Source organism: Ammospiza nelsoni, chromosome 14 (genome assembly GCF_027579445.1).
Source record: "Ammospiza nelsoni isolate bAmmNel1 chromosome 14, bAmmNel1.pri, whole genome shotgun sequence".
Lineage (NCBI taxonomy): Eukaryota > Metazoa > Chordata > Aves > Passeriformes > Passerellidae > Ammospiza > Ammospiza nelsoni.
Window position 1 is genome coordinate 13146391 of NC_080646.1, and position 25941 is coordinate 13172331.

The 25941-nt window shown below is 39.8% G+C and overlaps 1 protein-coding gene across 5 annotated transcripts in view; it reads right to left on the reverse strand.

Moving 5' to 3' along the window:
• Window positions 1-25053, reverse strand: part of NEDD4 (NEDD4 E3 ubiquitin protein ligase) — a 50911-nt gene extending 25858 nt beyond the window's left edge. For 4 of the 5 annotated variants that reach the window (XM_059482020.1, XM_059482018.1, XM_059482019.1 and 1 more), the window contains exon 1: window positions 5577-7088. In XM_059482020.1, the coding sequence (XP_059338003.1) occupies window positions 5577-7088 (1512 nt within the window). Of the gene's footprint in view, window positions 1-5576; window positions 7089-11820; window positions 11875-12319; window positions 12359-13466; window positions 13546-15038; window positions 15113-24990 lie in introns of those variants that run through there. The other variant, XM_059482021.1, reaches the window with a different exon arrangement.
• Between the last annotated feature and the right edge of the window lie 888 nt (window positions 25054-25941).

The window sequence follows — 25941 nt, forward strand, 5'->3', positions numbered from 1 at the left end:
GGGCAGTCCCCTTCAGACAAGGGTGAAAGTCAGTCATAAGCAAATGACTGAAAAGGCCACTCAGTTTTGCTTACTTGCTTAATCTGTGAAATTCATCCACTTCTGGAAGATGAGAAAACATGTGTTGGAAGAGCACTCTGCCAAGGGTGAGGGGAGAGCACTTCTACCACTTGATCCTCTGTGGCTGCAAGGGCTGAGCAGGCACCAGAGAGCCTGGGGGTCAGATTAACACTCTGCCTACCCTTGTATCCTTTCCACAGAATGGCCAAGAGCAGATGCTTAAGGAATAATAATTACAGTGGCAATTAAGAACAGTACTTCCTTTGATACAACCCCCAGTTTCCAATAAATAAGTGGTTGTGGACCTCTTGATCCTGACATTAAAATACATATTGAAAATACCCTTTGATGGACCTTTCTTCAACTTACCTAACTTCTTAAAATCCATTTCTACTTTGATATGCAGATCTTGAGACAATTTGCTCAGTAACATATAAAAGAATATCTTCCTAAAAAAGTGGAATTGAAAAATTCACCTCCTCTAAAGTATAGTTTTATAAATTCCCTCTATAGCACCTTATTTTTCCAAAGCTGAAAAACCCCTGGCCTACTTAGTGTTTCCCCTCACATAAAGCTCACCCCAATCTTGCACACCTTTTTTTAGTTCTGTTATCCATGCTTCCTGAAAAAGGACCACTAGAAAAATACATGCCATGCCCTTATGATTTGTACAATTCCATAATGGTGGTTTTAATTTTTTTAGTTTATTTCTTCCCTAATAAATCCTAAGCTTTTATTTGCCTGTCAATAAGATCTGAGCTGGCATTTTCAGCAAGTCTTTCCCCATGACACAAACCATTTCCTGACCAGTATTGCAGGCCATCACCAAGGGTACATCATTAGCTGCTTTTCATGTCTGCAATACTTGGCATTTTTCAACACTGATTTCCAAATTGCCTATTTGGGAAAAAAAATTAAATTAAAGCAATGATCCTGTCTCATATCTAAAAGCCTGCAAGTTCTTCAGGTAATGAGGAGTAAAGGAAAAATGTCTCTAGCTTGCCCTGTGAACATGTTTTACTTTAACACATTCTTTAAGGGATACCACATTTTAAAAAACAGAGTAACTATAGCTTGTGGCAACATTAAAGAAGCCACAGCATCAACGCTACCCACTCTCTCATGGAAGATTAAAAGGACATGAATCACCCTGAAGGCTGGATAATTACATATTTACATAAGCTGTTTCAGGAGGCCTGCCCTGCATGGTTTTGCAGTTTTAGTTTCCCCATTTTTTTCTGGCAAGAGAAACCTGCTCAAACTCAGTTCAGCTGCAGACTATAAACAGAATTAGGCTAATCATAATCTCCACAGAGCACAATCAAATAAAACTTCTTAATATGTACATGTAATGTTTGCTGAGGACTGCAAATTGCTAGAGCTTTAATATACTGGTATATTCAAGTATCTGCTTCCCTAGAGTATGATGATATTCTGAAAGTTACATATGGCTCAGAGTTGCCAAATGCAACCTGTGAAACCTGAAAAACTTCAGGGATCAAGTTATTACCTAATAATGTTATTTGATCACTTCCTTTCCATCACTTCCCTAATGCATCCACATAGCAGGCTCTAATATCTCTCCCATCCTTTGTGTGCCATCTTTTTGTTCCCCTGAAGGAGGACTGCTAATCAAAAGCTGAAGCATGAAGAAAGGTAGAGAAGAAGTAACTAACTCTGCGTTTAAGGAAGACAAAAACCAGAAGAAATTAGTACCAGCTATTAAAGCACCACAGGTGATTAAAGCACAGAAGCAGGAAATTACCTACAACTAATTATAAATTGTTCATTATTGTGATTAATACAGTTTGCACTGTCTTCCCTTCATTGTATTGATGTATATTTCAGCTTCCAAAATTTGTCTGAGACACAGCACATACACTCCTATGTGACTGAAGTCTAACTTAATCACCCCCACAATTCCTCAGAAAGACACAACCTTCCCTTCAAGCCCAGCTCTCCCTGACTGAACTGACAGACCATGACACAGCAATGCACCACATGCTCCTGTAATGTGATCCTCCCAGATATGCAATACTGAACAATATGAAAGTTGTTAGGTTATGAGGTTACCATAGCACAGTAGCATAAAGTGTTGCCAATTTGTGCTTTGCTTTGTATTGGCTCCATAATCTTCTGCTTTTGCTGCTCCTTTTCCACCTCACCTCCTTGCACAGATTTGGGACACTGATACACATGCACCCTTTGCTCCATGTGCAAAGCTGGAGCTGAGCCACAGCTGTCCTTCTCTTCTCCTGGCACTTCTCCCTGCCTGGATAAATGTTTTCTGGGAGGGAGTTATGCCATGACAGAAGCTCTACACCTAAGGAGAATGCAAGAGACAAAACAGCCTCAGACTACCCAGCACTAACTTGTGGTGCAGCATTTATCAAGGGAATCACAATCTTCCAGACACAGGTTCTGGTCTCCTCAGCTTGTTCAGATCAGCTGGGAAGTTGTTCAAGAGAGAAATCCTCACACACAGCCCCCTCAAATTACTGTTTTACTAAATTTAAATTTAGTACAGCAGGATTCAAATAGCATCTTTTATGAAGGCAAAGTTCCAGAGTTCAGTGAAAAAAGCTCAAGAGTTCCAACTCAAAGGTTTCTCTTACGTGAATCTGACAGTAGAAAAACAATTTGGTTATTTTACACCATCTCTGAAGTTTGGGGGATTTTTCTGCTTCAAAACATGTCATTTCAATAACTAGAGACAAAACTCGAGCAAAATTACTTGTAAGGACTATAACACAATTTATTCCCTCAATTGTATAAGAAATTATTTTAATGGTATACAGCTGCTGAAATAGATTTGCAAGTACATTTACAATATTCACATATCCAATAGAGAGTGATATTGATGGGGAAGGAATAGCTAATGTCAACAGGGATGTCAACATGATCTTATACTTGTAGAAGAGACTAACAGAACTTTTAATTTTTTAGAAGTTTATGTTCTACAAGGACTGGAACTGTATCCACTGTTTTTGCCTTTCTCTGTACCTCCTGGACTTTATGTATGTATGATGACAAATAACCTGTTCCCTTACTCACTCCTACCCTCCCAATCCACATCTCTGATGTGAAAATGCTTTAGTTGCAGATTTCTTTCTACCCCAAGCAGAGATAGATGCACTAAAAATATCCCCAAAACAATAATGAAAAACCTCAAAACATTAAAGTAGAAATACATAGTCAAGGGCAACCTTCAATGCTGTAACCATGGACTTCTTTCTTTCTTTCTCCTGCTTCACATAAATGAAATTCCAGTATCTGTAAGAGAACCTCTTCAATAAGTTCCCAGTAAAGATCAGCAGTCACACACTGGCCACCACCATTCCCCATTTTGTAACTTAATTAAAAAGAATCCAAAGCCAGTTGTCATAGAAATGGTGTTGATTGTTTTTAAGCCAGCCTTTAACAAGCTGTTGATTATGGAAAGCAGGAAATGTGATCTGAGGTGGCTGAAGGCTGGTAGCAAGGCATGGAAGAAAAGAATGCATAGACCTTTTGCTGCTTCAGCCTCTGGAGTCTCTGACCACAGCACTGATTTGATTTCATGGCTGCCCTGTACAGATAGCTGACATTACTAAATGCTACTCCAGTATCAACTTGTTAAATTTGAACCCAGACTCAGCATATCAATATACTAGGCCAGACTAACTGGAGTCAAGAGAAATATTTTTGGAGTTGTTTATTTTTAAATGAGTCACAATACACCATGATAATTAAGTGGACTATGTAAATAAATGATTGCCATAGAATCTGTTGTATTGGTCACAAAGACTAATAACAAATACAATGGTATTTATCTATTTTATTCCAGTCAGTTACTGAACTGCTGTGAAGTCAGCTATGGTTTTTGCTTGGTTTGGTGGAGGAAGCTTTTACATTTTTTGATAACATGTTTTATAGAATATTTACCAATTTACTGGTTTTACATAAAAACTGAAAATAGCCATTTGAGAACTGAAAATTTTCTGTACCTGATGTTTGTGTCAATCCATTGTAAACACTGCTCCTGGGAACTGAAACAAACTACTGCCTGCCCAGTGTCCTAGGAGGTTTGCTGGAAATGTTAGCTAACAATCCAATCCTGAACTTGGATTAAAATACAGATTATCTTTCATATCAGCTGCCATTAAACACAGAGACCAGCAGTGCAAGTTGATGAGAAATATAATTGAAGTGCATGACTCAACTCCTTTTTCACAATATACTTTCAAAATAACTGACACAATTTAATTAGTCTGGATCTAATGTGTTTGTGCTTATTGTGGATTTTACCCCTCACTTTACAGTGAGATTTTGGGAAAAAGAATGACCAAACAGTATATATAATGATTATCTATTCCACTCTGAGATTTATAAAGAATTTTAAGCATAAATCACAGTTTCCCAAGAAGGAAAGTCAAAGTGTAAAATCATCAAGCACTGCTCTAAGGGCAAAAAAAGACTGAAAATTCCAGGCTAACACCTCCAAGGTGAATTACTAGTTTAGACAGGGATTGTCATAACTGTAAGGTCTTTGGCAAAAAGCCCTTTGCCTAAATAAACACATTAGTTACATGGTAGTAGTGTCAAATCAATGAGAATGAGTTCTTAAAACAATTTTAGTAACCATCAATTGTTGCACTTTTATCAGCATTCATAACTAAAAATATTCAGATAATTTAAGTCCTCACAATGTTATTTAAACTACCTTAAAGGCTTAAAATCTACCTTCCATGTGGCCTATGCTTTACTAACTGCCTCAAGAGCTAATAAGAGTAGACACCTCTACCAGCAGTTTAGCAGGACATGAATTTCATTACAAAAAAAAAAAAAAAATTTAATATAAGCCTTCTAGACCCAAGTACTGTAATTTGAACAGCAATGTTGTTGGAAGAGGTATTAAGTTACTCAGTACTGCTCAGGCTGAAATAGTAGTTGGAAGGAGGAAAAAAAGAGTGAGAGGAAACTGAAAATTCCTGTGGTTCAGGGTGTATACAGAAACAAATGGTATTTACAGTTTCTCTTCTCAAATACGACTTATCTTTAATTCTACATACAACAAACTGTTCTGTAAAACAAAGCCTATCTGAAATAAAACTAAAAGATCACTCATTTTTACCCATTTTATATGCAAACTTCAGTAACGGCTATTAATTTACTGAAAATTTAGTGTTTATAACTACAAAACTTCATCTGAAGTTCAAATGACTCCCATGTCTCCATAAGTAGACAAGAAAATCCCTCTGAGCTCATGTAAACAGCAAACTATTGTTTTAAAATCTATTAAAGACGCTTATTTCACAGCAACACCTATTTACCTATGCCCCATATTCTAAGAAACTAATCTAAAACCCAAATGTTACAGATAATTAAAAAATTAACTTCCTAATGGTGACAATTTGACACCATTAGGAAACTCTGAAATCACTGCACTTAAGCCTTGGTTGCACACTTTTACTACTTTCCAGCTAAATTTCAACTCTAAGATAGCATCACATTTTTCTATAAACCACATCACTCACCTTCTGGGGCCTCCACAAAGTGCTAGACATTTCCCTTTTAGAGGTTCCATATCTTTTCCTAACACCAGTTGTTTTTCCTTCATTCCCAGCTTTGAACTGTATGTGCAACTGAGACGTCCTTGCACTATGACACTTGTATTTAAGGCTGGATAAGCAGCAAGAAACTTTTTGACGTGATCCTTCCAAGGAAACACTTCTTTGCAAAATATGGGGAGTTTTGCTCATCTGTGCATTGGGTCCTCCTAGTTCATTTATATTAATCTGATATTCTGAATCTGTTTTTGAGGGCAGACAAGCAGATGTGCTACGCTCCAGTCTTAAATGAGGGTATTTTGTACCAGAGTTCAGATTTAACTCTGGACTGCAAGAGCCATTAACCATTTCACTGCTTGATGCAAATGCTCTTTGTTTAAGATGAACTGAAACACATGGGAAGCCACCAGGTACTTCGTCACAAGTTGCCTGCTGAGGACCACTCAAAATTTGACTTTTGTCCTGTAATGATGCATTCAAATAAAGTGGGCGGATATCTCTGAGCTCGCCAGAAGAGCAAACTGTTTTAGACAGCCTAAGTCCATTGACTGCTGTTGAAAGGAATCCCTTGGAAATGGTCTGATCTTCTTTTTGTGCCAGCTCACTAGGAGAAATTATTAATTTATGAGATGTTTGATAGGTGCCTCTGTGTGGTAGCTGACCTGAGCTTACTGGAGAAGCTGGAGGAGTACTGGAAGGACTCCTAGGAAAAATAACCAGTGATGAACAACGTCGCAATGGAATTTTAGTTTTCTTCCTCACTGACAAAGCATCTTGGTCAAAAGTAGTATTACTTCTGTACAGTGTTTCCTGAGATGAGTTGCTCCTGGAGGGATTACATTTGTTTCCAGTGCTTCTATATGAAGAGTCACCATGTGCAACACTACCACAGAAAGTACTGTCACTTGTCCAAAGAGTGCCACTGCCACTGTCACTGATGACACTGTTAGCATATGAACCTCCATCACTTGTGGTACTTGCACATGATCCGTAGTCACTGCCAGCACTGCTGAACGAGCCACTGTCACTTGCTGCAATGCTGCTGAGGCTGCCTCTGCCCAGAGCAGCACTGCTCAGAAGGCTGTCATTACATCGATGGTCAGACACGGCTCCAGCACCGCAGCTCCCTTCGCTACCAACACCAATGAATGAAGTGTCTTCACCAGCAGCCACAGCATCACCAAACCTAGAACATCCACTCTGCTTCCTAGACTGCAAGGAAATGTGCAGTGAACTGCTCTTTTTTATTTGCAGTGAAGAAATAGTCGTGCTTTTCTCTGGATTAATTACTTGTTGCACTACAGGTGCATAAGCAGCTTGTCTAGGAATTAGTTTCACTTGTGTAAAGCTAGGTGCAGAACTCTGTGATTTTTTGAAGTACATACAATTATTCCTATCCAAAAAATCTTCAGATGTTTCTGATAATGGGTCTGTGTTGCTTCTTTGGGTAGCAAAATGCAATCTTAACCGTCGTGCCATTTGTTCTCATTTCCACGCATGTTAGCAAATGAAAACCACAAAGATCCTTCAGCAGAAAGGCTACAGGCAGCTGCACAGAACCCAGAGCTGGTACATTGCAACAGTAAAAGCCCATAAAAGTTGCAGTCTTTGTCCTAATTTCTACAAGATACTAGCATTTTAAAAGAAAGTACCTCTTGAAATAAGCCAGCCATTCCTTGAACTGTAGTTTCTGGACCGTCGTTGATTGCTTGCAGTCAAAAAGGCTTCATTTAAAAAGCTCTTATGTTCCAAGGATCTCAGCTGCGACACACTGACAAACACTACTGACCTTGTTGCAATTACACCTCCTGGAATTTGCATAAATGAATGCTAGAATAGGCTTCCAGAACTTGCAGGCTGCAAGCAGCAACGCCTGCTGCGGCTGCACGAGCTGAGTCAATGTGGCCGCACTTTCCTCAGCAGCGTATGACTACTAATATTTTTACCCATAGGTTTAGAATTACAGGAAGTTGGTAGGAATGAAGTCCCATATAATTGAGTATCAAGTCCAGGATTGAATTTCCAAATAGTAACCATGCTAGCAAACTGCTGAGGTCTGAATTATGCACAAACTAGTGAAATAAGCCTCCTCTCCCTTAAGAAAATGTTTTTCTGCACTATTTAAATAAAACTTGAAAGCAATCTGGCATTATCTTGCAATCCAAATGCTGCTAAGCAATCACACTTTCTAAAGATCTGCACATAGTAGAACCCTCTGTGCTTATTAATTCATAATTTTAAATGAGGTGCAACTGAAAAGGGGCCAAAAGAAAGTTTTGCTAGTTAATAATTTGGCATTTGTTTTTATTTCTAGTTTGACCTTTTCTAACTACAGCTGTTAAAGGCAGAAAGAAACAAAATTACTCTTACAAATCTAACTACCTCATCTTATTTGCTGGAAGCCCAGAGTAAGGACACATGCATTACAGTTCAATTTGATTTGCAGGTATCTGACCAGCTACACAAACTTTAGAACACTGAACTAAGTATGCACAGAGATAAAAAGCATTACCAAACAGAATTACAGAAGAAAGCTATTCTCTATAAGTACACGTAAACTGCCTCATAGATTCATAACTAATTTTTTTCATGTTCATTTTTTAAAGAAAATGATCAGCATGTCAAGAAATTAATATACTGTAAATTCTTCCAAGAGTAAAGGGATTGAGAATTCCTACAAAATGTTTCACTGGCTCATATAATCTGTAGAGGCCCTTTGCTGGCACCTAGTGGGACTTCTGATAAAAGACAATCTTGAATCCTGCTGTTAAGTGGGATTTTTGTTGTGGGTTTTGTTTTGAAAAACACCAACATTTGGCCATGAATGTACTTTTGAATACATAAGCCATCTATGATGTAGTACTGAATGCTACTGCTCTAACATGGAGTTACTTAGTGCTACTCAAAGAGTACAAACAGAAGAGAACACTAGGCCATTTGTACTTTTATAGGTCATACTACTAGGAGTTTTTTCTGCTTCATATTTATTTAACCTTTACTGTATTTTAAGCTAGAAGGCAGTAAAATTAACATTTATACCTCCTTCCCAAAAAAGAGCCCAGAATCAAATTCACCTTGTTTGCAAGAAACAAATTTGTTTTCTAATTATACTCCAGGGCTTACTTAACCTCCATTACCTGAATTCCATTATTAGAATGCAGCAATAAATGAATACTAGCTTATTCATAAAAAGCCAACAAATACAACACTTCATTTATTTCATTATAACCAACAGGACTCCTTCTAAAGTTATATGTCGGTGGGGACTGGGATGGGGAGAGAAGAGGAAAGGAAAATACCACCAAAGGTTCTTTTGGTCAGTTTCAAAAAGTTACATTTGTACTTCAAGCAATACAGTAAAAAATACCCATAAAATCAAACAAACCAAACACAAACCAAAAACATCAGCAAGTGACCCTAAGATATGTGAGCAAAAAGTAAAAAATGCATTTCTTAAGGCTTCTTCTCTCCCCAATAACAAATATATTAGTGGACAGTTTGTAACATGTTGGTGTGATGTGAAGTGCAACCATTGGAGGTGCTGGTTTCTTTCAGTAAAAGCATTACCATCTCCCACAGTGGATGATCTGAAATGTTTTGTTCCATTTTACTAAAGAAATCCTAAAAAAACAATAAACTGACATAATTTGGTAACTCAAGGCTTAAGATTCCAGCAAAATTTCTCAACATGTCTCTCTTCCTCAGCTATACCTGATTAGGTGTTGCCAGCCAACTGCAGCTTTCTCAGGCAATGTCGAATGGCTTTTAAAGTGTTAAATTCAATGTTGCTGAATTAGAGTGGGCATAAATATAAACTAAAAGTTAGTATTTTTAAATATACCAATAGTTCCATTCAAAGCTTAAAATCATTGATTTTTTCAGTATCAATAACAGATTTAGGCACTTTGCAAGATACCTATATTGTGGCAAGGTACTGTAAGACAGATAGCAAGAGGTGTGGTCACTTCACTGATTCATCTCCTAAGTGATCTCCATGTTCTTGACATTTTTCTAGTGTGTTTTTAAAGATAATCTTAATTAAAGACTCTGCAAACCACTCAAGCCCTTTATTCTATCACAGGTTTGCAAGTCAGAAGAACAAACTAGATTTAGCACTCCTTTACCAAATCCAAGACAAGTGATTTTTGAAAATTTTACGGCTATTACAAGATTTCAAAACTCTGACTACTGGTGATATAACCAATGCAGCAAGACCTGAAATTTAACCTAAACTCTGAAGAAAGGTTTTGAGGCTGGTATTCAAGAACACAGCATTTCTTAAAAACAAGCAGGTATTTCTGGCTTCCATTTATCCCTAAAAGTCAAAGGGAATAAAAGCACTTGAGAGAAAATTTTGTAAAGAGGAAATCAACCATTGGTAGACACAAATATAAGAATATTTTAGTTTTACCAGATTGCTCACATTTAGACTTTAAACACTCATCCAATAGGTAGATGAAAGAACACTGAAAATAACAGAATAAAATACTAAAACAGCAGAAGATGAAACACCTTCTGATCATAGCTACTTAGCAAGGCACCTATTTGTGACATGTGAGGATGAATGAAAAGTGGGGCAGCTTGTCAACACTAAGTAACAATCATAGCTAAGGCAACAATTTGTCTTACTTAAAACAACCCAAGACGTTTGGGATAAAAACGGTTTCTGACAGCCAGCTGAAAAGGAACAGGGAGATGGGGTGTTCCATTCACCAAATGAGATGGAAACAATGAAAATATAGGGATTTGATTACAGAACGATAGAGTGACTGATGAGGTCATGACACTTTGATCTCCAAATATAATCATGCATGGGAAACAAAGCACCGTTTCCCAGTTGATACCAACAAAATGTTTAACTGGTTCCTCTCCATAAGCAAACAGATCAAACAACTCATATATTTAGATATAGAAAGAATGTGAAGGAGTTCTATTGGAAAACACAAAGAAAACACTGGCCTTCTCCCCCCAAAAAATCAAGAATCCTACTTTCTGATCATGCCTCGTGGCCTCCAGGTGGTGGCAGCAATGCTCTAACGAGACATGCAATGGACAGAGTACTTGGCCGTGCTGAGGAATATGCTCCAGTCCATAATACTATGTGCAGATGAAAATCTGAGCATCCTGAAAAACCACATTTAACCTCCCATGTAGGGACAAGTGCTTCTGATTCCCTTTAACACTGCTTTTAAATAAATCAAAGAGACATCATATTTTGAATACTTTGGACAGGTAATATAATCAGTTAAACAGTAAATGGCCTGGGGACTGTGTAATGCCTGTAACCAAGAAACAAGCTTCCTCCTTCTTAAATCTCATTATTCTAGGCAGTTTGTACTTATATTTACACACATCTTCACTCTTCCCAACCTCAGAAGAGCAGCACTTTCATATGGTTTACTGAACACGTGCATTTTAGGAAAGAATGTTTTTCATGGCCAACACACTACTAAAGCACAAAGCACAAAGAGATCCCTTATTTGGAATGAAACTGTGTTTGGCCTGCAAGAGCACTCAACCCCTTCCCTTAGTTCCAAACTCCTGCAGAGGGGAAAGGTACCTATCTTAGTGACAAGGAATATCGGTGAAACAGATGCAAGTGTCATGACTGTACTGCTACAAGCTTACTCACAATGAAACACACAAACAAATACAGGTAATCAGACATCTGGACACAAAATGAGAGCTTGGGTCAGAGGAGGAATTTTGATTTCACTGAGATAAAAGCACAAGCTAGCTCTATCTCACCAGTGACCTTCCATTCAGAGTGACACAAGATCACAATCCATTGTTCACTTCTTGAGCTTTCCAAAGAAAATCCATGTATGCTTTCTTTGATGCTACTCCTCACACACTGAAGAAGCTTCTCACACCACATCTCAATACTGCTTTGTTTGTAAGGAAAAATAAACATCCAATGCAGAGCTTTCAATATCACCAAAGAATTTGATCCTGTCATGTGAACAGCACTAAGAAAGAATGATGCTTTCATGAGTTAAAGCACATTAGAAGTTTACAGTAATAATGTAACTGCTTCAGAGCTTCAAGAGTGTGGCAATGTCAGATAAATAATCAGGTCTGCCTTGAGTTTTAGGTTTCATTATAGAAATTAAGGTTGTTTGGAGTGGGTTTTTTATCCACACTGAATCGTGGTGGACTTGCTTTCATTCAAGTCTTTAATACACTGCAAAATTAACACAAAAAGACCTACCAAACGGTTTTCATCAAATACTTCAAAAAGCAGTCTGTGTTTCTGAGGATTAACCTATGAAAAAGAAGTATAGTGATAATTAACATATGTACTGAATTCCAGCACTTGTCTTCAGCAAACTCTCTGTGTTTTGGAAAGAAATACCAAAGGTCTTTATTAAGCAGCAAATTTATACCCTGCTGCCATTCTACTATGCAATGCATTTCTACTAGAACCAATAAGCCATAACTGGTACTATCCCAAACTGTTTCTAAATCCATGCACATGCTTTCAAACATTCACAGAATAAAGAAGGCAACGCCAAGACTAAAAATCCGACATTTGTCCCAGAGTTAACAAAAGTATTTCTAAGGAAAGCAGTTTGTGAGCCCTTTAGAACATTAATTGTGGAGTTCTTTCTGAATTAGGGAAGAGTTCTGAAGTGGGGAGAGTAGTGAGTAGTTTTTCCCAATGTGGAATATATCCAACATGTAATCAAGCTATAAACAAAATCACTTACTCTAAATAAGAGTTCTTCATTCCATTTTGGGTTTAAAGACTATGTGCAGAGGAACAAAAAAAAAAAAAAAAAAAAAAGAAAAAAAGAAGAGAGCATTAGTTATACTGATAATTCTGTACAATTGTATATAATTTTTGATGTATTACACATTATATTCCATGTAACAATCCACTTAAGAAAAAAGTACCTTTAAGCTTGATATTGCTGGTAAAAATCAAAGGAATCTTGTACTGTTTAATGCAGTGCAGAACGGAGACAATTTCTGCAGGTATTGTGAGCTATTGTCTATGCCATGGATGCAGAGAAAGTGCATGAGACACTGAAAATAGTTAATTTAGAGTATGTCCCTTCAGTAATAATCACTGCCTTCCTCTCAGTTCAACACCCACATTACTTACATGCAAGCTCTTAGCAAATGCCAAATCTCTAAGCAACATCAACTACACAGACCAGGAACAGATGGGCCAAACACAGCACAACTCACTCAGCTCAGCTCATCTTTGAACTGGGATTATTTTAAAAAATACTACAGATAGTTTAATGTAACAATTATCAAAATGGAATGAAAAATATGCATGAGTGATCTCATAACAAGTTCGAGCCACTATCCAAGTACATCAATTTGGAAGGGTGCTTTCCCTCTCATATATACAGTTCTTCATTTTTAGTTACACTGAGTTAGCAGTACTTTTTCCTGCATGAATTCTAGAAAAACAATGATTCAGGTGAATGGTGCAATTTGATGTTTAAACAGAACAAAGTGGGTTTGTGTTTTTAACATAAAAAGATAAAAAGTTGTAAAACAAGAAAGATTCTTATATCATTAAAGGTCTCAGAAAAATCAGAACAATCCAGTACTTCCATTAATTATGTAGTTTTCAATCAGTACTCACCTTATATTCCTCAGTTTTTCCTCTACCTTGCAATAAAATTTTTAAAGAGAAAATCCCGCAATAATGCCACAAACAGAGAAACTGAGCAGACCATGGAACATTCCTTTCCCCACGTCCATTCACTCTATTACATGAATTCTCACATTTCCTCTAGCTTTAACTTTTCCTCTGGAGTCTGTTTTAAAAAAAACCTCAACACAATACCAGAAAGCCCAACCAAACCCCACCACACCCACACAGATAAGATGACTAACCTTTCTAATAGTTTTTGTCTGAATACTGGTAAGGGCTCCATTCACTGGATCATACAATGTCACTTTCACATATGGGTCACTGGGAGGGAAAAAAACCAAACAAGTAGTATGCTGCTCTATGCCCTTTTTGGTCACCATTATCAGCAGTCAGGTTTTGAAAGGCTTAAATTAATAGCAGTTATGTAATCAAGGGGTCACAATTACTTTACAAATACCACAGAGATTTGTAATTACAATCATTTCCTGCACAGTTTCAGAGATAAAACTAATATAAACACCAGTAGTGATAATGATCATATTAGCTATGCCATTCTGTGTATCAGTACAATTTGACTCTCTGTCCTCTTTCATAGTTATTTCAAGATAACAGATTGAATAAAACTTCTCACATTTCAACAAGCAAGCATGAAAAAAATCAGAAAAAAATCAGAAAAAAAGCATGACTGAAAAATCTCAAAGTATCTTAACTTTAGAACACCTGGAATTTGAGGTACTTCCTAGAACATGCAACAATTTTACTAAATGTTCTATCATTTTGACAGAGTTTGAGTTTAACCTGAATTTTTCTGTTAATGAAGATGTCCCAATATTTCTGCTTAAAATGTCCTACTGCCTTTTCCTTTCCTGTGGTACTAAAACCCAACATATTAGGTGAATTTCTACTTTCCATGAACAATCAAAGTACTCAATTGCTCAGAGTAGTAACAAAAGGTGACCAAGACTGTCTGCCATACAGTAAAAGAGCACATGGTTTTCACATATTTAAGTTATGATGAGAAAAGCTGATCAATTTGCGCTCGAAATAAAAATTGCACGTGAACAAAAATTTAAGGGAGACTGTCTAGCTTTAGGAAAAATACAAATTTCACAAGAGAATTTTTTCTATTGCTAAACTGATGTCACACACAGCAATTTTGTGCTAAAATAACAACATTCCTGCACATATGCCAAGGCAGCTGACAGCACAACTTGTACTCTAGAACTTTTCTAGACCCTTTGTACAAAGGCCAGAAGAAAAAGTGGCTTTAGCACTAAATGCATTCTGCCACTTGCCAACTCTACAAGATCCTAAAAGCATTTCAATTACCAACTCACAAGTCTGATCATTCCTTTGCTAAATTTTAAGCCACTGCACATAATTTGAGCTGAAACAGTCTCATAGCCACCAGTGTTTAGTACTGTGCTCATTCCAAGTCTTCCAAGCACAGATGAGAACTCTGACCACAATTAAACTCTAGTTATTTTAACTGTAGTTATTTGAGCTGTAGCCTACCTGAAGTGAAACACAGACCTGGATCTATCCTCCATGGCAGAGCTATTCTGTTGTGCAGAGAATAAAACATTCCTCTACTTTGTTTTGCCAACACTTAAGATCTGTCCAAGTCACTCTTGGATACGAAAGCAGATATCTTCATGTTTATATAGGCTCTAATAGTTTTATAAAGTTGCCAGTTGAAGGAGTTCAGATTCTTTTTTTCCACAAGGCACAGAAGAATTTACTGAGAGCTAAAGAGCTGTAGAAGGACAATAAAGAAGCAGCTATCCCTTAATACATTAACAACATATTCTTACCTGGCTCCTAAGATATCCTTCTTGGCCAGGCCGATTCCAGCTATGACCTTCACCCGGACAATTCGTGTGTTCTCCTTAAAAACAAAGAAACATATTCAAGATGCATTCAGATTTCTTTTTCAGGTCTATTTTCAATTAATAAAGCTAAAAGAAATTATGGGCAGAATTTTGAATTCCCACTGAAAACTACAGACTAAGGATGCAGTTACTTTGTCTGACAGAAACAGCTCTATCAGTAACACTCAGATAAATCTGCATGGACCACAGAAGTTTTCACCTGATGGTATCTTGGCATGCATCAGAGGGAGGGAAATAGACTCTGACAATATTTATTTCCTGGGAAGAACAAAAAGGGTAAATTTATCAAAAATTTATCAAAATAGGTTAATAAAATAGTAATAAACTCTGGAAAGAAATGTAGTAACAAAAAAATCTTGCATCTATTTTTAGTAAACAGCACAGAGAGGTCACACTTAAAATATCAGGATTACTGATACGACCTGCCAGCAGGGTATGAGTTTTATAAGAAATAAAAAAATATTTTAATTACACATTATACATATCCCTATCATCTGATAGGGATATGTATTAAAGAGGGGAAAAAAAATTCCCAACAGCTGTGACAGTATCAGAGGAGGAATACAAATGATCATTGTTTCTCTGGAAAGCAAAAAGCTTTCCAGATGAAGGGCTGTTTGTAGGAGATGGTGGGCCAGAGACACTTGTGAGGAAAGCTGATCCAATCTAGGTTAAGGAGTTAAACAGATACAAGAGCAATGGGTGAAGCAGGAGATGCTCTCCCTGGGGCCTTCCTGAATTCCACACACTATTGAAAGTGCTTTCTAAAGGACACTCCCAGCAAGCTCTAGGAATGCTCCATCGTGTCTCCCATATAACCACAGGGTTAGACTCCCTAACCAACCCCATCTGGCTGGAATGGTTCTTAAAGCCAATGGAGAGAACTGCATCCTAATACTGAGGCAGGAATTACTGGCTAAAAATGTACAACTGAGAACAGACCCCTAAATAAAAATAAAATAATAAAAAAGTGAGTGAGTTTCTCCCACCCTCTACAGTTACAGGTGATTGCCTGGGAACTGAGATGAACATCTACAAGGTCCACTGACAAAACAATCAATTGTCCAAGTCAATTCCAGCCAAGTCACAAGTCTATCTTCAGCCTTCACCTCCAAGGACATTGTCTCCTACTAGAAACTCTAGGAGCTCAGAAAAGGAAGACCAACAGACCGCCCCTCCCAGCACTGACCACTTGAAAGTGGCCTAAGCTTTCAAAATTCTTAGTCACGACCAGGCTTCTAAGGCACATAACATTATCATGTGTTTTATGATATCAGAACTGACCAGATTTAAGAAAACATAAGTAAAAAACTATGTTGGCATCAAATTAAGAAGAGCTATTTGTTAACATTTTTATATATAACAAATATCCTAACATATCCACCCATCTTACATTCTAAAACAATGTCCAATTTATCTTCTACCAATTACTTGGCCTCAGTGACATTCAACATCAGTGAGTTTCTGTGATGATTCCAGAGTCCCATGTGTGCATTTCCCCTCTCCCTGAGCACCTCTGCACTGCACCAGAGCACCCTGACCGCCCTTCCAACAGGAGGATGGTCCTCAGTCACAGCCCATGGGACCCAAATGACAGAAATCAGTTTGGCAATCAACCCCACCTTTTCCTTCTCAGAATAAGACCAAGAGCCAAGGCTGATGTGGGACACAGCCCTAAAAGACAAATAGGTTTTCTTGTCTCTGCATTCAGTTGCTTAGACCACGAGGTTTGCTCCATTATTCAAGCATGAGAAAAGCAAAGACAATTAGATGCTTTTGGGCAAAGGCATCCCAGAGTCAGCCCTAATAGTGCATCAATGTAGTCAACACAGGGGTGATCCCAGAATAGGATCCACGCTCCTGAGATTTTAAAGTTGGCTTAATCACATGGTTTGTTTACTTGCATCATAATAGAGATATGAAAGCTATTTTACAAAAAGACAATTTGCTTTGCACATAGCCTTAGGAAACTAGAAGCCACAAACCTAATGTTGGCATGCTGAAGGTTGATTGAAAAACGCCTTGCTGAAAGAAAGGTTATTATTTATTTGGGGTCAGTGCCAAACTAGGACAGCTACAGCATTTTAGTTAGCTGAGCAGAACAACCAACCAAACCACCATGAAGGACTGAAAAGGTAGAAATAACTTCCTACATTAACAGAAACAGTTAAAAAAAATTCCTGAATTGTTCACAACAACCTTCCCAACAGATCTCCATTTTCACTTTCACTTTTTCAACTAACAACTCTCACTGCCAAAAGCCACCACACCCCCTTTTGGCTTTTTTAAACTGATAGGTGACACTGAAGAGTCCACTTCCTTTCCCAAGCTATGGTGACTAAAAACTCCAGGAAAAAAACCCACGCAGACAAGCAAGGGCAATACACAATCACAGCATATGAGGTTCCCCAGTCTCTGGTCAGGCCAGTGTGCCATGAGCATCAGGGGAAATTCAGCCAGCTTGAGGCAAGCACAGGCAGAAGGGCTTGACAGTGGAAGGAGCCACTGTGCTGTGACCCCACACATCCTGAAGAGGCAAAGCTGCTACAGGATACAGCACTGTGACCCTACAACCTCTCCTCCTCACTCACTGATGGCAGAATTACTGAGCAACTGCTGCCACAGCTCAGAAAAGCTGCCACAAACACACTGATCCCACAAAGCAGTGAACAGCCAAAGAGTTCCAGCACCTTTTGAAGATCATTTCATGCAGATAAAAATTAGGCCATGCAAGCTCTGCACGGAGACAAAGCATCTGATACTTGATTCTGGCACCCACCGGGAACAGATTCAAAATCAAAATTTCATGGTTTGAAAAGCAATATTGAATCTCATCCTCTTCATTCACCTTTGCTCTGGAGATCCTTATTTGCTCTTTCATAGCTATATACAAGAAACTCTGGATCAGTAACTCCTGTAGATTCACAGGCAGCTGCAATATGAGCGTTTTTGTAGACCAAAAAGTACACAGGCTGCAGCCTGTACCTTTACTCTTCCATATGACTACAGACACTCTCAAGCTTGCCTTGCTTCTCTTTTACACCACTGCCATGCTTCAAGGGGTTCTGGTGGCAGAGGAGGGGACAGGCACCTAGCCAGTAAACAGGAACACACCAGCAATGCCTAGCAGCACTGCTGTTTATCTAAGAGACTGCTCTCTCAGCCCTATTTATCTCCTCAAGAGTCTCTTCCTGGATATAACTGTCTACCCAAGCTTCTGACATTAACCTGAATGGGTCAATCTGAATTTATTCTGCCTGTACAGCTAAAGAAACTGAGCATCCTCTGCTGCTTTGCACACACAGGGAGTTGTCCAGGTTTAGTGCCCTTGTACCCAGCTGCTCTGTAACACAGACATGCACACAGCAGCCCTCAAGGCAGCAGCTCTGGGCACAGCCTTGCACAGGGATTGTTTGTACAGATGGAACAAGGACCTTCAGCTTTTGACAACTTCTGACTGCCAGCCATTCCACAGGCTGGAGGCAAAAAAACAAACAAAAAAAGAATACAATGTCAAAACTGAACTGTTAAGCTGTTCCCTCTGAGAATGTAAGTAATCCAACATGAATCAGGCAAAAACAGCAAATAGAAGAAATATTGTTTAAACTACTGAATCTGCCAAGGAGTGGTTGCACACAGTCTGTATGAGTTAGGCTGCTCCCAGCAAATTCAGGCTTAAATTGTTTTTAGGGGTTATATATTATTTTAAAGCTATGGGGATGGGGAATAAGGTTAAGACACATTACAGAGACTAAACTATTCAAAACGTCTTGGTCTGATTAAGTGAGACAAAACATCCTTTTCCGAGCTGAATCAGCAAGATAGTTATCTTACTATCAACTTCCAGGTTTTATCATTACTTTATTGTTAATCATATTAGTATATTCTAAAGTATATGTTCATGATGCTAGACAAAATAGCTGGGACTACTAAACCACACCATTTTCACCATCTCTAATAATGACTCTATTTACTAACAGATACTGTGAAACAAGGGATTAAATAAAAGGTTTCTGAGCCACTATGTTGACAATCAGTAACTTAAAGGTTTAAAGGCAATGCTTTCCAGCTTGTGATTCTCTGAACAGATAATAAAACAGAAATCCTTTTTATGTATGCCTTAAAGTAGTTGTACAATGTGTTCTCAGAGTAGCAAAGCAAGTGTCAAACTAATTAAGTGGCACTTGTAGAAGAAGACAGTTTAATTCCACAAAAGTCACTATGAAACTACCTATGTTCAATGAATGTACATCAAGATGAGGCATTCTTGAACTGTTCATTTTGGACATGAAAACAGCACTTGGAAAGAAATTTCAACTTTATAAGGAGTTCAAAACTTGTTCACAACCTTGGAATGGTCTTGCCTGCCTTACATGGTTTGCAGTCAATAATTACAAAGGACAGCTATTAACAAACTGTTCATCCTCATCCCATCCTTTCCAAATTCACATGGCAGGAAAATAATAACACCTAAGACAACTGGGAGAATGAGTCCTGCCTTAGTAATAGAAGTCCAAGAGAGAGCGGAAGACAGAAGAAAAATACAAGCAGGAAGAAAGGGGGGGAAAAAAGGCACAGATCAAGAAATGGTGACATGTTGGTAACTATAGCCAAAGTCAGGATGGTTAACTTAATGTAAAACATAAAATGGTAGTGTCTGCTGGACTACTAGAGAGCTTTTTTTTGAGGAAGCCAATATAAAAATGACTGAGTGGTCTAACAGGGAACTCTTGGTAGTAAACAATTCCTCTTGGCAATAACATCCTGTTATTCTTTTGTTCTTGTTAGATAGGTCAAGAATCAACTACCACTGAAGCCAAGATAAGAGCACCAAAGCTTATTACAACAATAAAACAGCACAGCAGCATCAGCTTGAAAGATTCTGCCAATATCAGGAACTATATATTAAAGCTTTCTTAAGATTCATATCATGTCTGCATATAGTCTTCATTTGAAAGAAAGCATTTTCCACAGAATGGGGAGCCTTAGGAGAAAAGAACTTCCTGCAATAATCAGACCTCTCAAGTGAGCCACACATGTTAGGTGACATCCAAATGATAGCAAGTCCTTTTTAGCATCATCACTTCATTTCACCAGGAGATGGAAAATGGGAGGGAGACTTTCCCATCTGACCATTGCTTCACAACCCAGAGAACACTGTCCCCTCTACAGTGACCAACAGAGCTGAACCATTTTTTTTAAAGAAATTATTTCAAAACAAAGTTTTAGATTCACAAAGATTCCTATTACAAAACTACATTAATTGATCTTTTAAACATAATGAAAGTCATTAACTTCCTCTGCCAGTTACAGATCAGTCTTAGTAATTCACTAGAAGAATTTAATTGTACCATGTGAGCATTTTGTGCTCATAAATACGCAAGTCTCATCCATTAAGAAGTGCTGGCTGTTACTACAGATTGTATTTAACTACAATCTGCATTTGACTACAAATTAAAGAGATTCAAGACAACAGAAGTCCACTAATGGAGTTCCCAATTTGTCAACAGAATTTTAAAAAATCCAAAACCCCCCAACCAATCCCCAAACACTTTTTCACTATGTGCAACCCAGTATCCATACCAGTGTTTATTAGTTCCGTGTAAAGGAAATGCTTTAAAAAAACAACACAAAACAAGCAGGGGGACATAAAATAGCTTCTGGGAACCACCAGATCTACACAAATTACACTGCTGTTCAAAAAAATGCAAGCAAACTCCAAACAAAATGAGGAAACCTCTCAAGACTACAGGCCAGCAAGCTTCACTATTACAAGAGTCTCAACTAACCCAGATATGTGGGATTCTAGGCTATGCCTTGCAATGGTAGTTCCTACAGCCTAGAAAAAACTGAGAGCCTTTCTACAGCCCAGAGACACGAATGTCTGTATTTTCTGTCTGAGTGCCTGTATAAGAACAGTCAGACATTACACACACCTTGAACAGAGGCACTGGGGAGACCACAGGCTTTGAACAGGAATGGAAGCACTGGGCTGCTCAAGCACAAAGAGCCAAACAACATTACTGGTTTGGTCAGAGGCAATCCTAAAGAAGACTAGTCCATGCCAGTGTCTGAAGTCATGTCTGAAATGTTTTAACTCATCAGCATCACCTTCAAAAGACAGCAATATGGGAAGAGTTGTGGGGTAAGGTGTGCAGAAGCTGAGAAGACAAACCATGTATCCTGGACATTCAGCTCACCAACTACAAGCTAAATAACCATAAACAACCTACTCTAGCAGGAGATCCTAAAGGAACATAATAATATATCTAAAGCTTTCCAGAATGAAATACCATATGCCTATGAGAAATCTTAGGCAAGCTGCAGTAAACAAGAATGCTTGTTCTAAACAGGACAGGTCTCAACTGACTGAGCAAGCTGAAATGGCAAATGCATGCAAGTAGGAAGTGCATTTTTGCATGTGAGAAGTTCCCATTTCTAGTTTCATCCCTGAAAGCAACTGCACATAATAGATACAAAAGATCTAAAAACCTATCTAACTTAGAATGTTATCTGGGCAACATAAAAAGAGCTAAAAAAAAATAAGTCTTTGATTCAGTCTGGGAGTACAGGAACTCTGACATACAGACATCTGTACATTAAACTATGAAAGACATGTATATATACAATCAGTGTTTTATTGAATGCCATTCCAAAGCCCTAGCGTGCAAGCAGGTATTATAATAGAAAACAGAAATAGATACTGGACAACTCTCTAAAAATTACATTTCTAAAAAAAAATTATTCCTCCTGTAACCAAAGAAATAACAGTGCATTGGCTAAGATACCAACAATTCTTCCTTCCATCTTTGAAGGAGCATTCCACAATTACTGTTAGAAAATACTTTATTTGGTACTACAGTCAATTGTCACAAAAATACAGTATATGGAAGTGAATACCTCATTAGAAAATGCTTGATTAAAGTGATTAACCTACAGAAATCCAAGTCTTAACAACTTGAAAGTTTTGAACTTTCAAAGAAACCTGAACCGTTGGAGTCATCCTACTCTTGACCCTCATAGCAACTGCCTTTGTAGGATATGTCCTGCCATGAGGTGAAATATCATTCTGAGGGGCTACTGTAACCACAAACCCATTCTCAGCCATCCCCTACATCGGACAAACACGAGTCGATTGAGCCTGAGGTGGGTTCTCTGTCGATGACCCCACACTAACTCGAAAAGCCCCTCTTCCAAAAGCCTGCTGTGACAAAGCCAGCAGCAGCAGCAGTGTCAGCGGCCCTGCATGCAGAGGAAGGTGTACCCGAGCGGGCAGGGCAGGCCCAGCACGGGCCCGCCGCGGGCCCCAACACGGAACGCTCCCTCAGGGCTCCAGGGAGCCGGCGGCAGAGAGCGCTGCCAGAGGAGCCCGACCTGCTGGGAAGGAGGAAGTACATTTTATCGCATTCCTTTCCCCTCTAAAAAAAGTTACTAGGGTGATAAAAAGCAACATGTTGTTCTTATTTCCAACCCATTTGAGATCTACTTCTCTACTGCTAAGACCTTGCTCTGAATACAGAACTATTGTTTTTTCCACGTTGACCTTACTAGTGCTCATTATTGCAATATTCAACTAAGCCATAAGTCCTGTGGGTGACAAGAGACTTTTACAGAGGAAAAAATGAACCAGAGAAATTAAGGAAAACTGCACCTGCTAAATTCAGGCACTTCAACTCAGATACCTACACACAGCATTGACACAAACCCACTGTATACACAATAACCTCAATTACACCTTCTTTTTCATCCCAGCTTCTTTTTGTGTCAGCAACACCATATTAGCAATCCTTTATTGAGTCCAAGTGATTAATACACCTTTAACAAAGAAATCTGTCATAAATGCCCAACCTGATTTTGATGGAATCCACACTAATACTGCATTCAACTCCCTCAACAATCACACCAACTTCTCCTCACTTGCCTTCCTGAATGACAATTTATTTATAATTATTATATTTACCATAGGATCATATCCAAAAACTGCATAGGTTTTGCAGATAACATTGCTTTCTTTTCTCAGACAATTCTGATTTACACGCAAAGCAAATCCATCTTGCAGAACAGGCCCCAGAGCAGCCCTGGGAAAGCAGCAGCGTGCAGACAACTATGACAAGACTGCAAAACAACGTGGGGGGACAACAGAAAAGTCCTTGATGATACTTTCAATATGACTTGGGTTTCTGGCTGTGTTTTTCTTGTGCTTCTGTATACACAGTCTTAAACTCTGTGAGGACAAAAGAATTTTCCATTCTTGTATCCTCGGCAAGAGCAGTTAGCAGAGTAGTTTTCTTGTAACCCTAAGATCATTTGTTTTGTTATTTGCGCATGCAGAATCTCACACAAAAACTATGGAGACAACTGAGCAAGTACTTTTCACACAAATCAGTATGTACTCACTGAGTATTAAAGTTTCTGAGCATAAACAAACTGCACTTTTCACATATGTCACTTGAAAAAGTTTGGCTAAGCTTTTGAATTACAGAAAAAGTTAGATCTAATGGATTTTGTACATGCTTTTTCCTCCCTTCCCCCAGTTCCAAAGGAACACATTTATTCTCAAAAAGATTGATGGAAGATCAGAATTGTTAAATTTTAAGCAGATTTCAAAAAATTTTCACCATAGCAATGAAAGCTACAAAGCAGCTAAACTGAACAGAGCTTAACAATGTAGAAGTAGAGAGCCTAAGGCATGGAATCTTTTGGTAGAGCTATATAGCCTCAGAAAGTTACTAGCAAACAAAAACAGGATCTTGCAATAGGAAGTGTTATGCAACCCTTGCAGTATGGAGCGCTAATTTGGTATTAGAAATCCTAGGTAATTCAAATATAAAGAAAAAAAGTCATTCAAGAGCTTTTTAAGTTACTTCTCCAGAAATAAAGCACAACTTGAGAAAGAGAGCTATGCTAACAAGAAAAGGAAAAGTATTTTAGAACTTTAACAAACCGAATTCCTATTATGGATGCAACAAGTACACATTGACACAGAGCTCATCACTGCCTGAACACAAAAAGGAGCTGATCAAAGACAATCTTGGTAAAATATCCTGTTGGCTCAAAGACAACACTACTGACATTTCACACAGGTCACCAAACAGCTTTCAGAGGTACTGCTTTTAGTCTTCCTGCATCTGCAATTCAAAAAAAACCCCTGACTCTCCTTGATAAAGTGAACCATTCCATAATAATCCGGCCCACGCACAAGCCTCGGTTACAATGCAACAGCCACCCCCACCTGTCTGCCACTTACACCCGGTACAGGTACAGCCCCAGCCACCTTCCAAAGATCCACGTGCTCAGGAACTACGACCTGAGGACAGAGGCCACTGCACGAGTCACTTTCAGTCACCCACGCGTTTATTGCAAAAAACACCGACACGCAGACAGGTTTGCACACTCCCGCTGATGGCAATGCTGGGATGAGCCCCATGGCTCAGGCACCGCTCTAATGCACGCACGGCTCTGTCACACCGCTGTGACAAAGCCCGGAACAAAGGCGCGATTCTCCGGTACCGGGAAGGGAGCGGGGGGAGAAGAAATCCCGCTTCACTCCGTCACGAGGAAGTTGCGAGGGCACGCGGATCCCTCCGTCCATAGAGGAGGCTCCACAGCCTCCAATGGGAGAAGCCAGGAATGCCGGTGCTAGACGGCGCGGCAGCCGCCACCTTACGGCGGGCCGGGGCTCAGGGCAGCCGGCAGCGGGGCGCCGATCCCGCCGGAACCCCCTTCATCACCTCACCCCGCTCCCCCGCCACGCCGCGGCAGGTCCGCAGGGAATACCCGCCCCGCAGGGGGTTCAGTCCCGCGGAGAAGCCGCCGCCCAGCTCCGCGGAGAGGGCAGCGGGGGGCGCGGGGGGCGGCCCGGGGCCTCGCTCACCTCCTCGCCCGGCAGCCCGAGCACCTCCGCAGGAGACGCCGCCATGGCCGCACGGCGCGCGCCCCCCGCCGCCGTGTTTACCTAGGCCCCGCCCCGGGCCCCGCCCCGGCCCCTCTCCGGGATCCGCCCCGCGCCTCTCCCCATCGTCTGATTGGCTCGGGAAGCCTCGGCCCCGCCCACCCGGTTGCCGGCGGCGCCTTCCGATTGGCTCTCGCACCGCGCCCCGCCTGGAGACACGCGCCGCGCGGGCAGCCTGAGGGGGCGCGCGGCCGCCGCCCTCAGCCCGAGCGCCCCTCGGTGAGCCGCGCCGCGCTCCGCCCTGCCCGCCTCGGCAGCCCTACCCAGGGCCGCGGCGGGATAAAGTCGCCTTTCTAAAAATTTTCCTGGTGCTTTACGCTGTCGAGGTCTTTCCTTACAGAATCACCGAATCGATTATGTTGAGAAAGACCCCTTAGATCATCGGGTACAACCTACGACCCAACACCATCCTACCAACTAGACCACGGCACCAAATGACCAGTCTTTCCTTAAACACCTCCAGGGATGGTGGCTCTACCAACCTCCCTGGGCAGTATCTAATAACCCTTTTTATGATTCTTCAGAATGTCTAACATAAACTCTTCCAAATGTCTAACTTAAACCTCTCCTGCTGCAGTTTGAGATTATTTTTGCAACACTGGAGGGCCAGGCCCAAACTATGGAGATCTTGCCTAACCCCTCATATTCAGGGAACTTGAAACAGCAAAAATTTAGGGAAAACTGAGAGGAAAAAAGGACTTTCCCCGCCAGGATGAGGCAGTGCTGCCTTACAGGGTGCTCTGAGGAGGAAGGAAGTCCCAGCTGTGTGAGATGACCTGACATAACATCCAAGTGAGAATACCAGAGCACAGAAAAAAATAAACTGTAAAAGCTATGTCTGAAATCAATGAGGTTGTCAAGACTTTTCTTGAG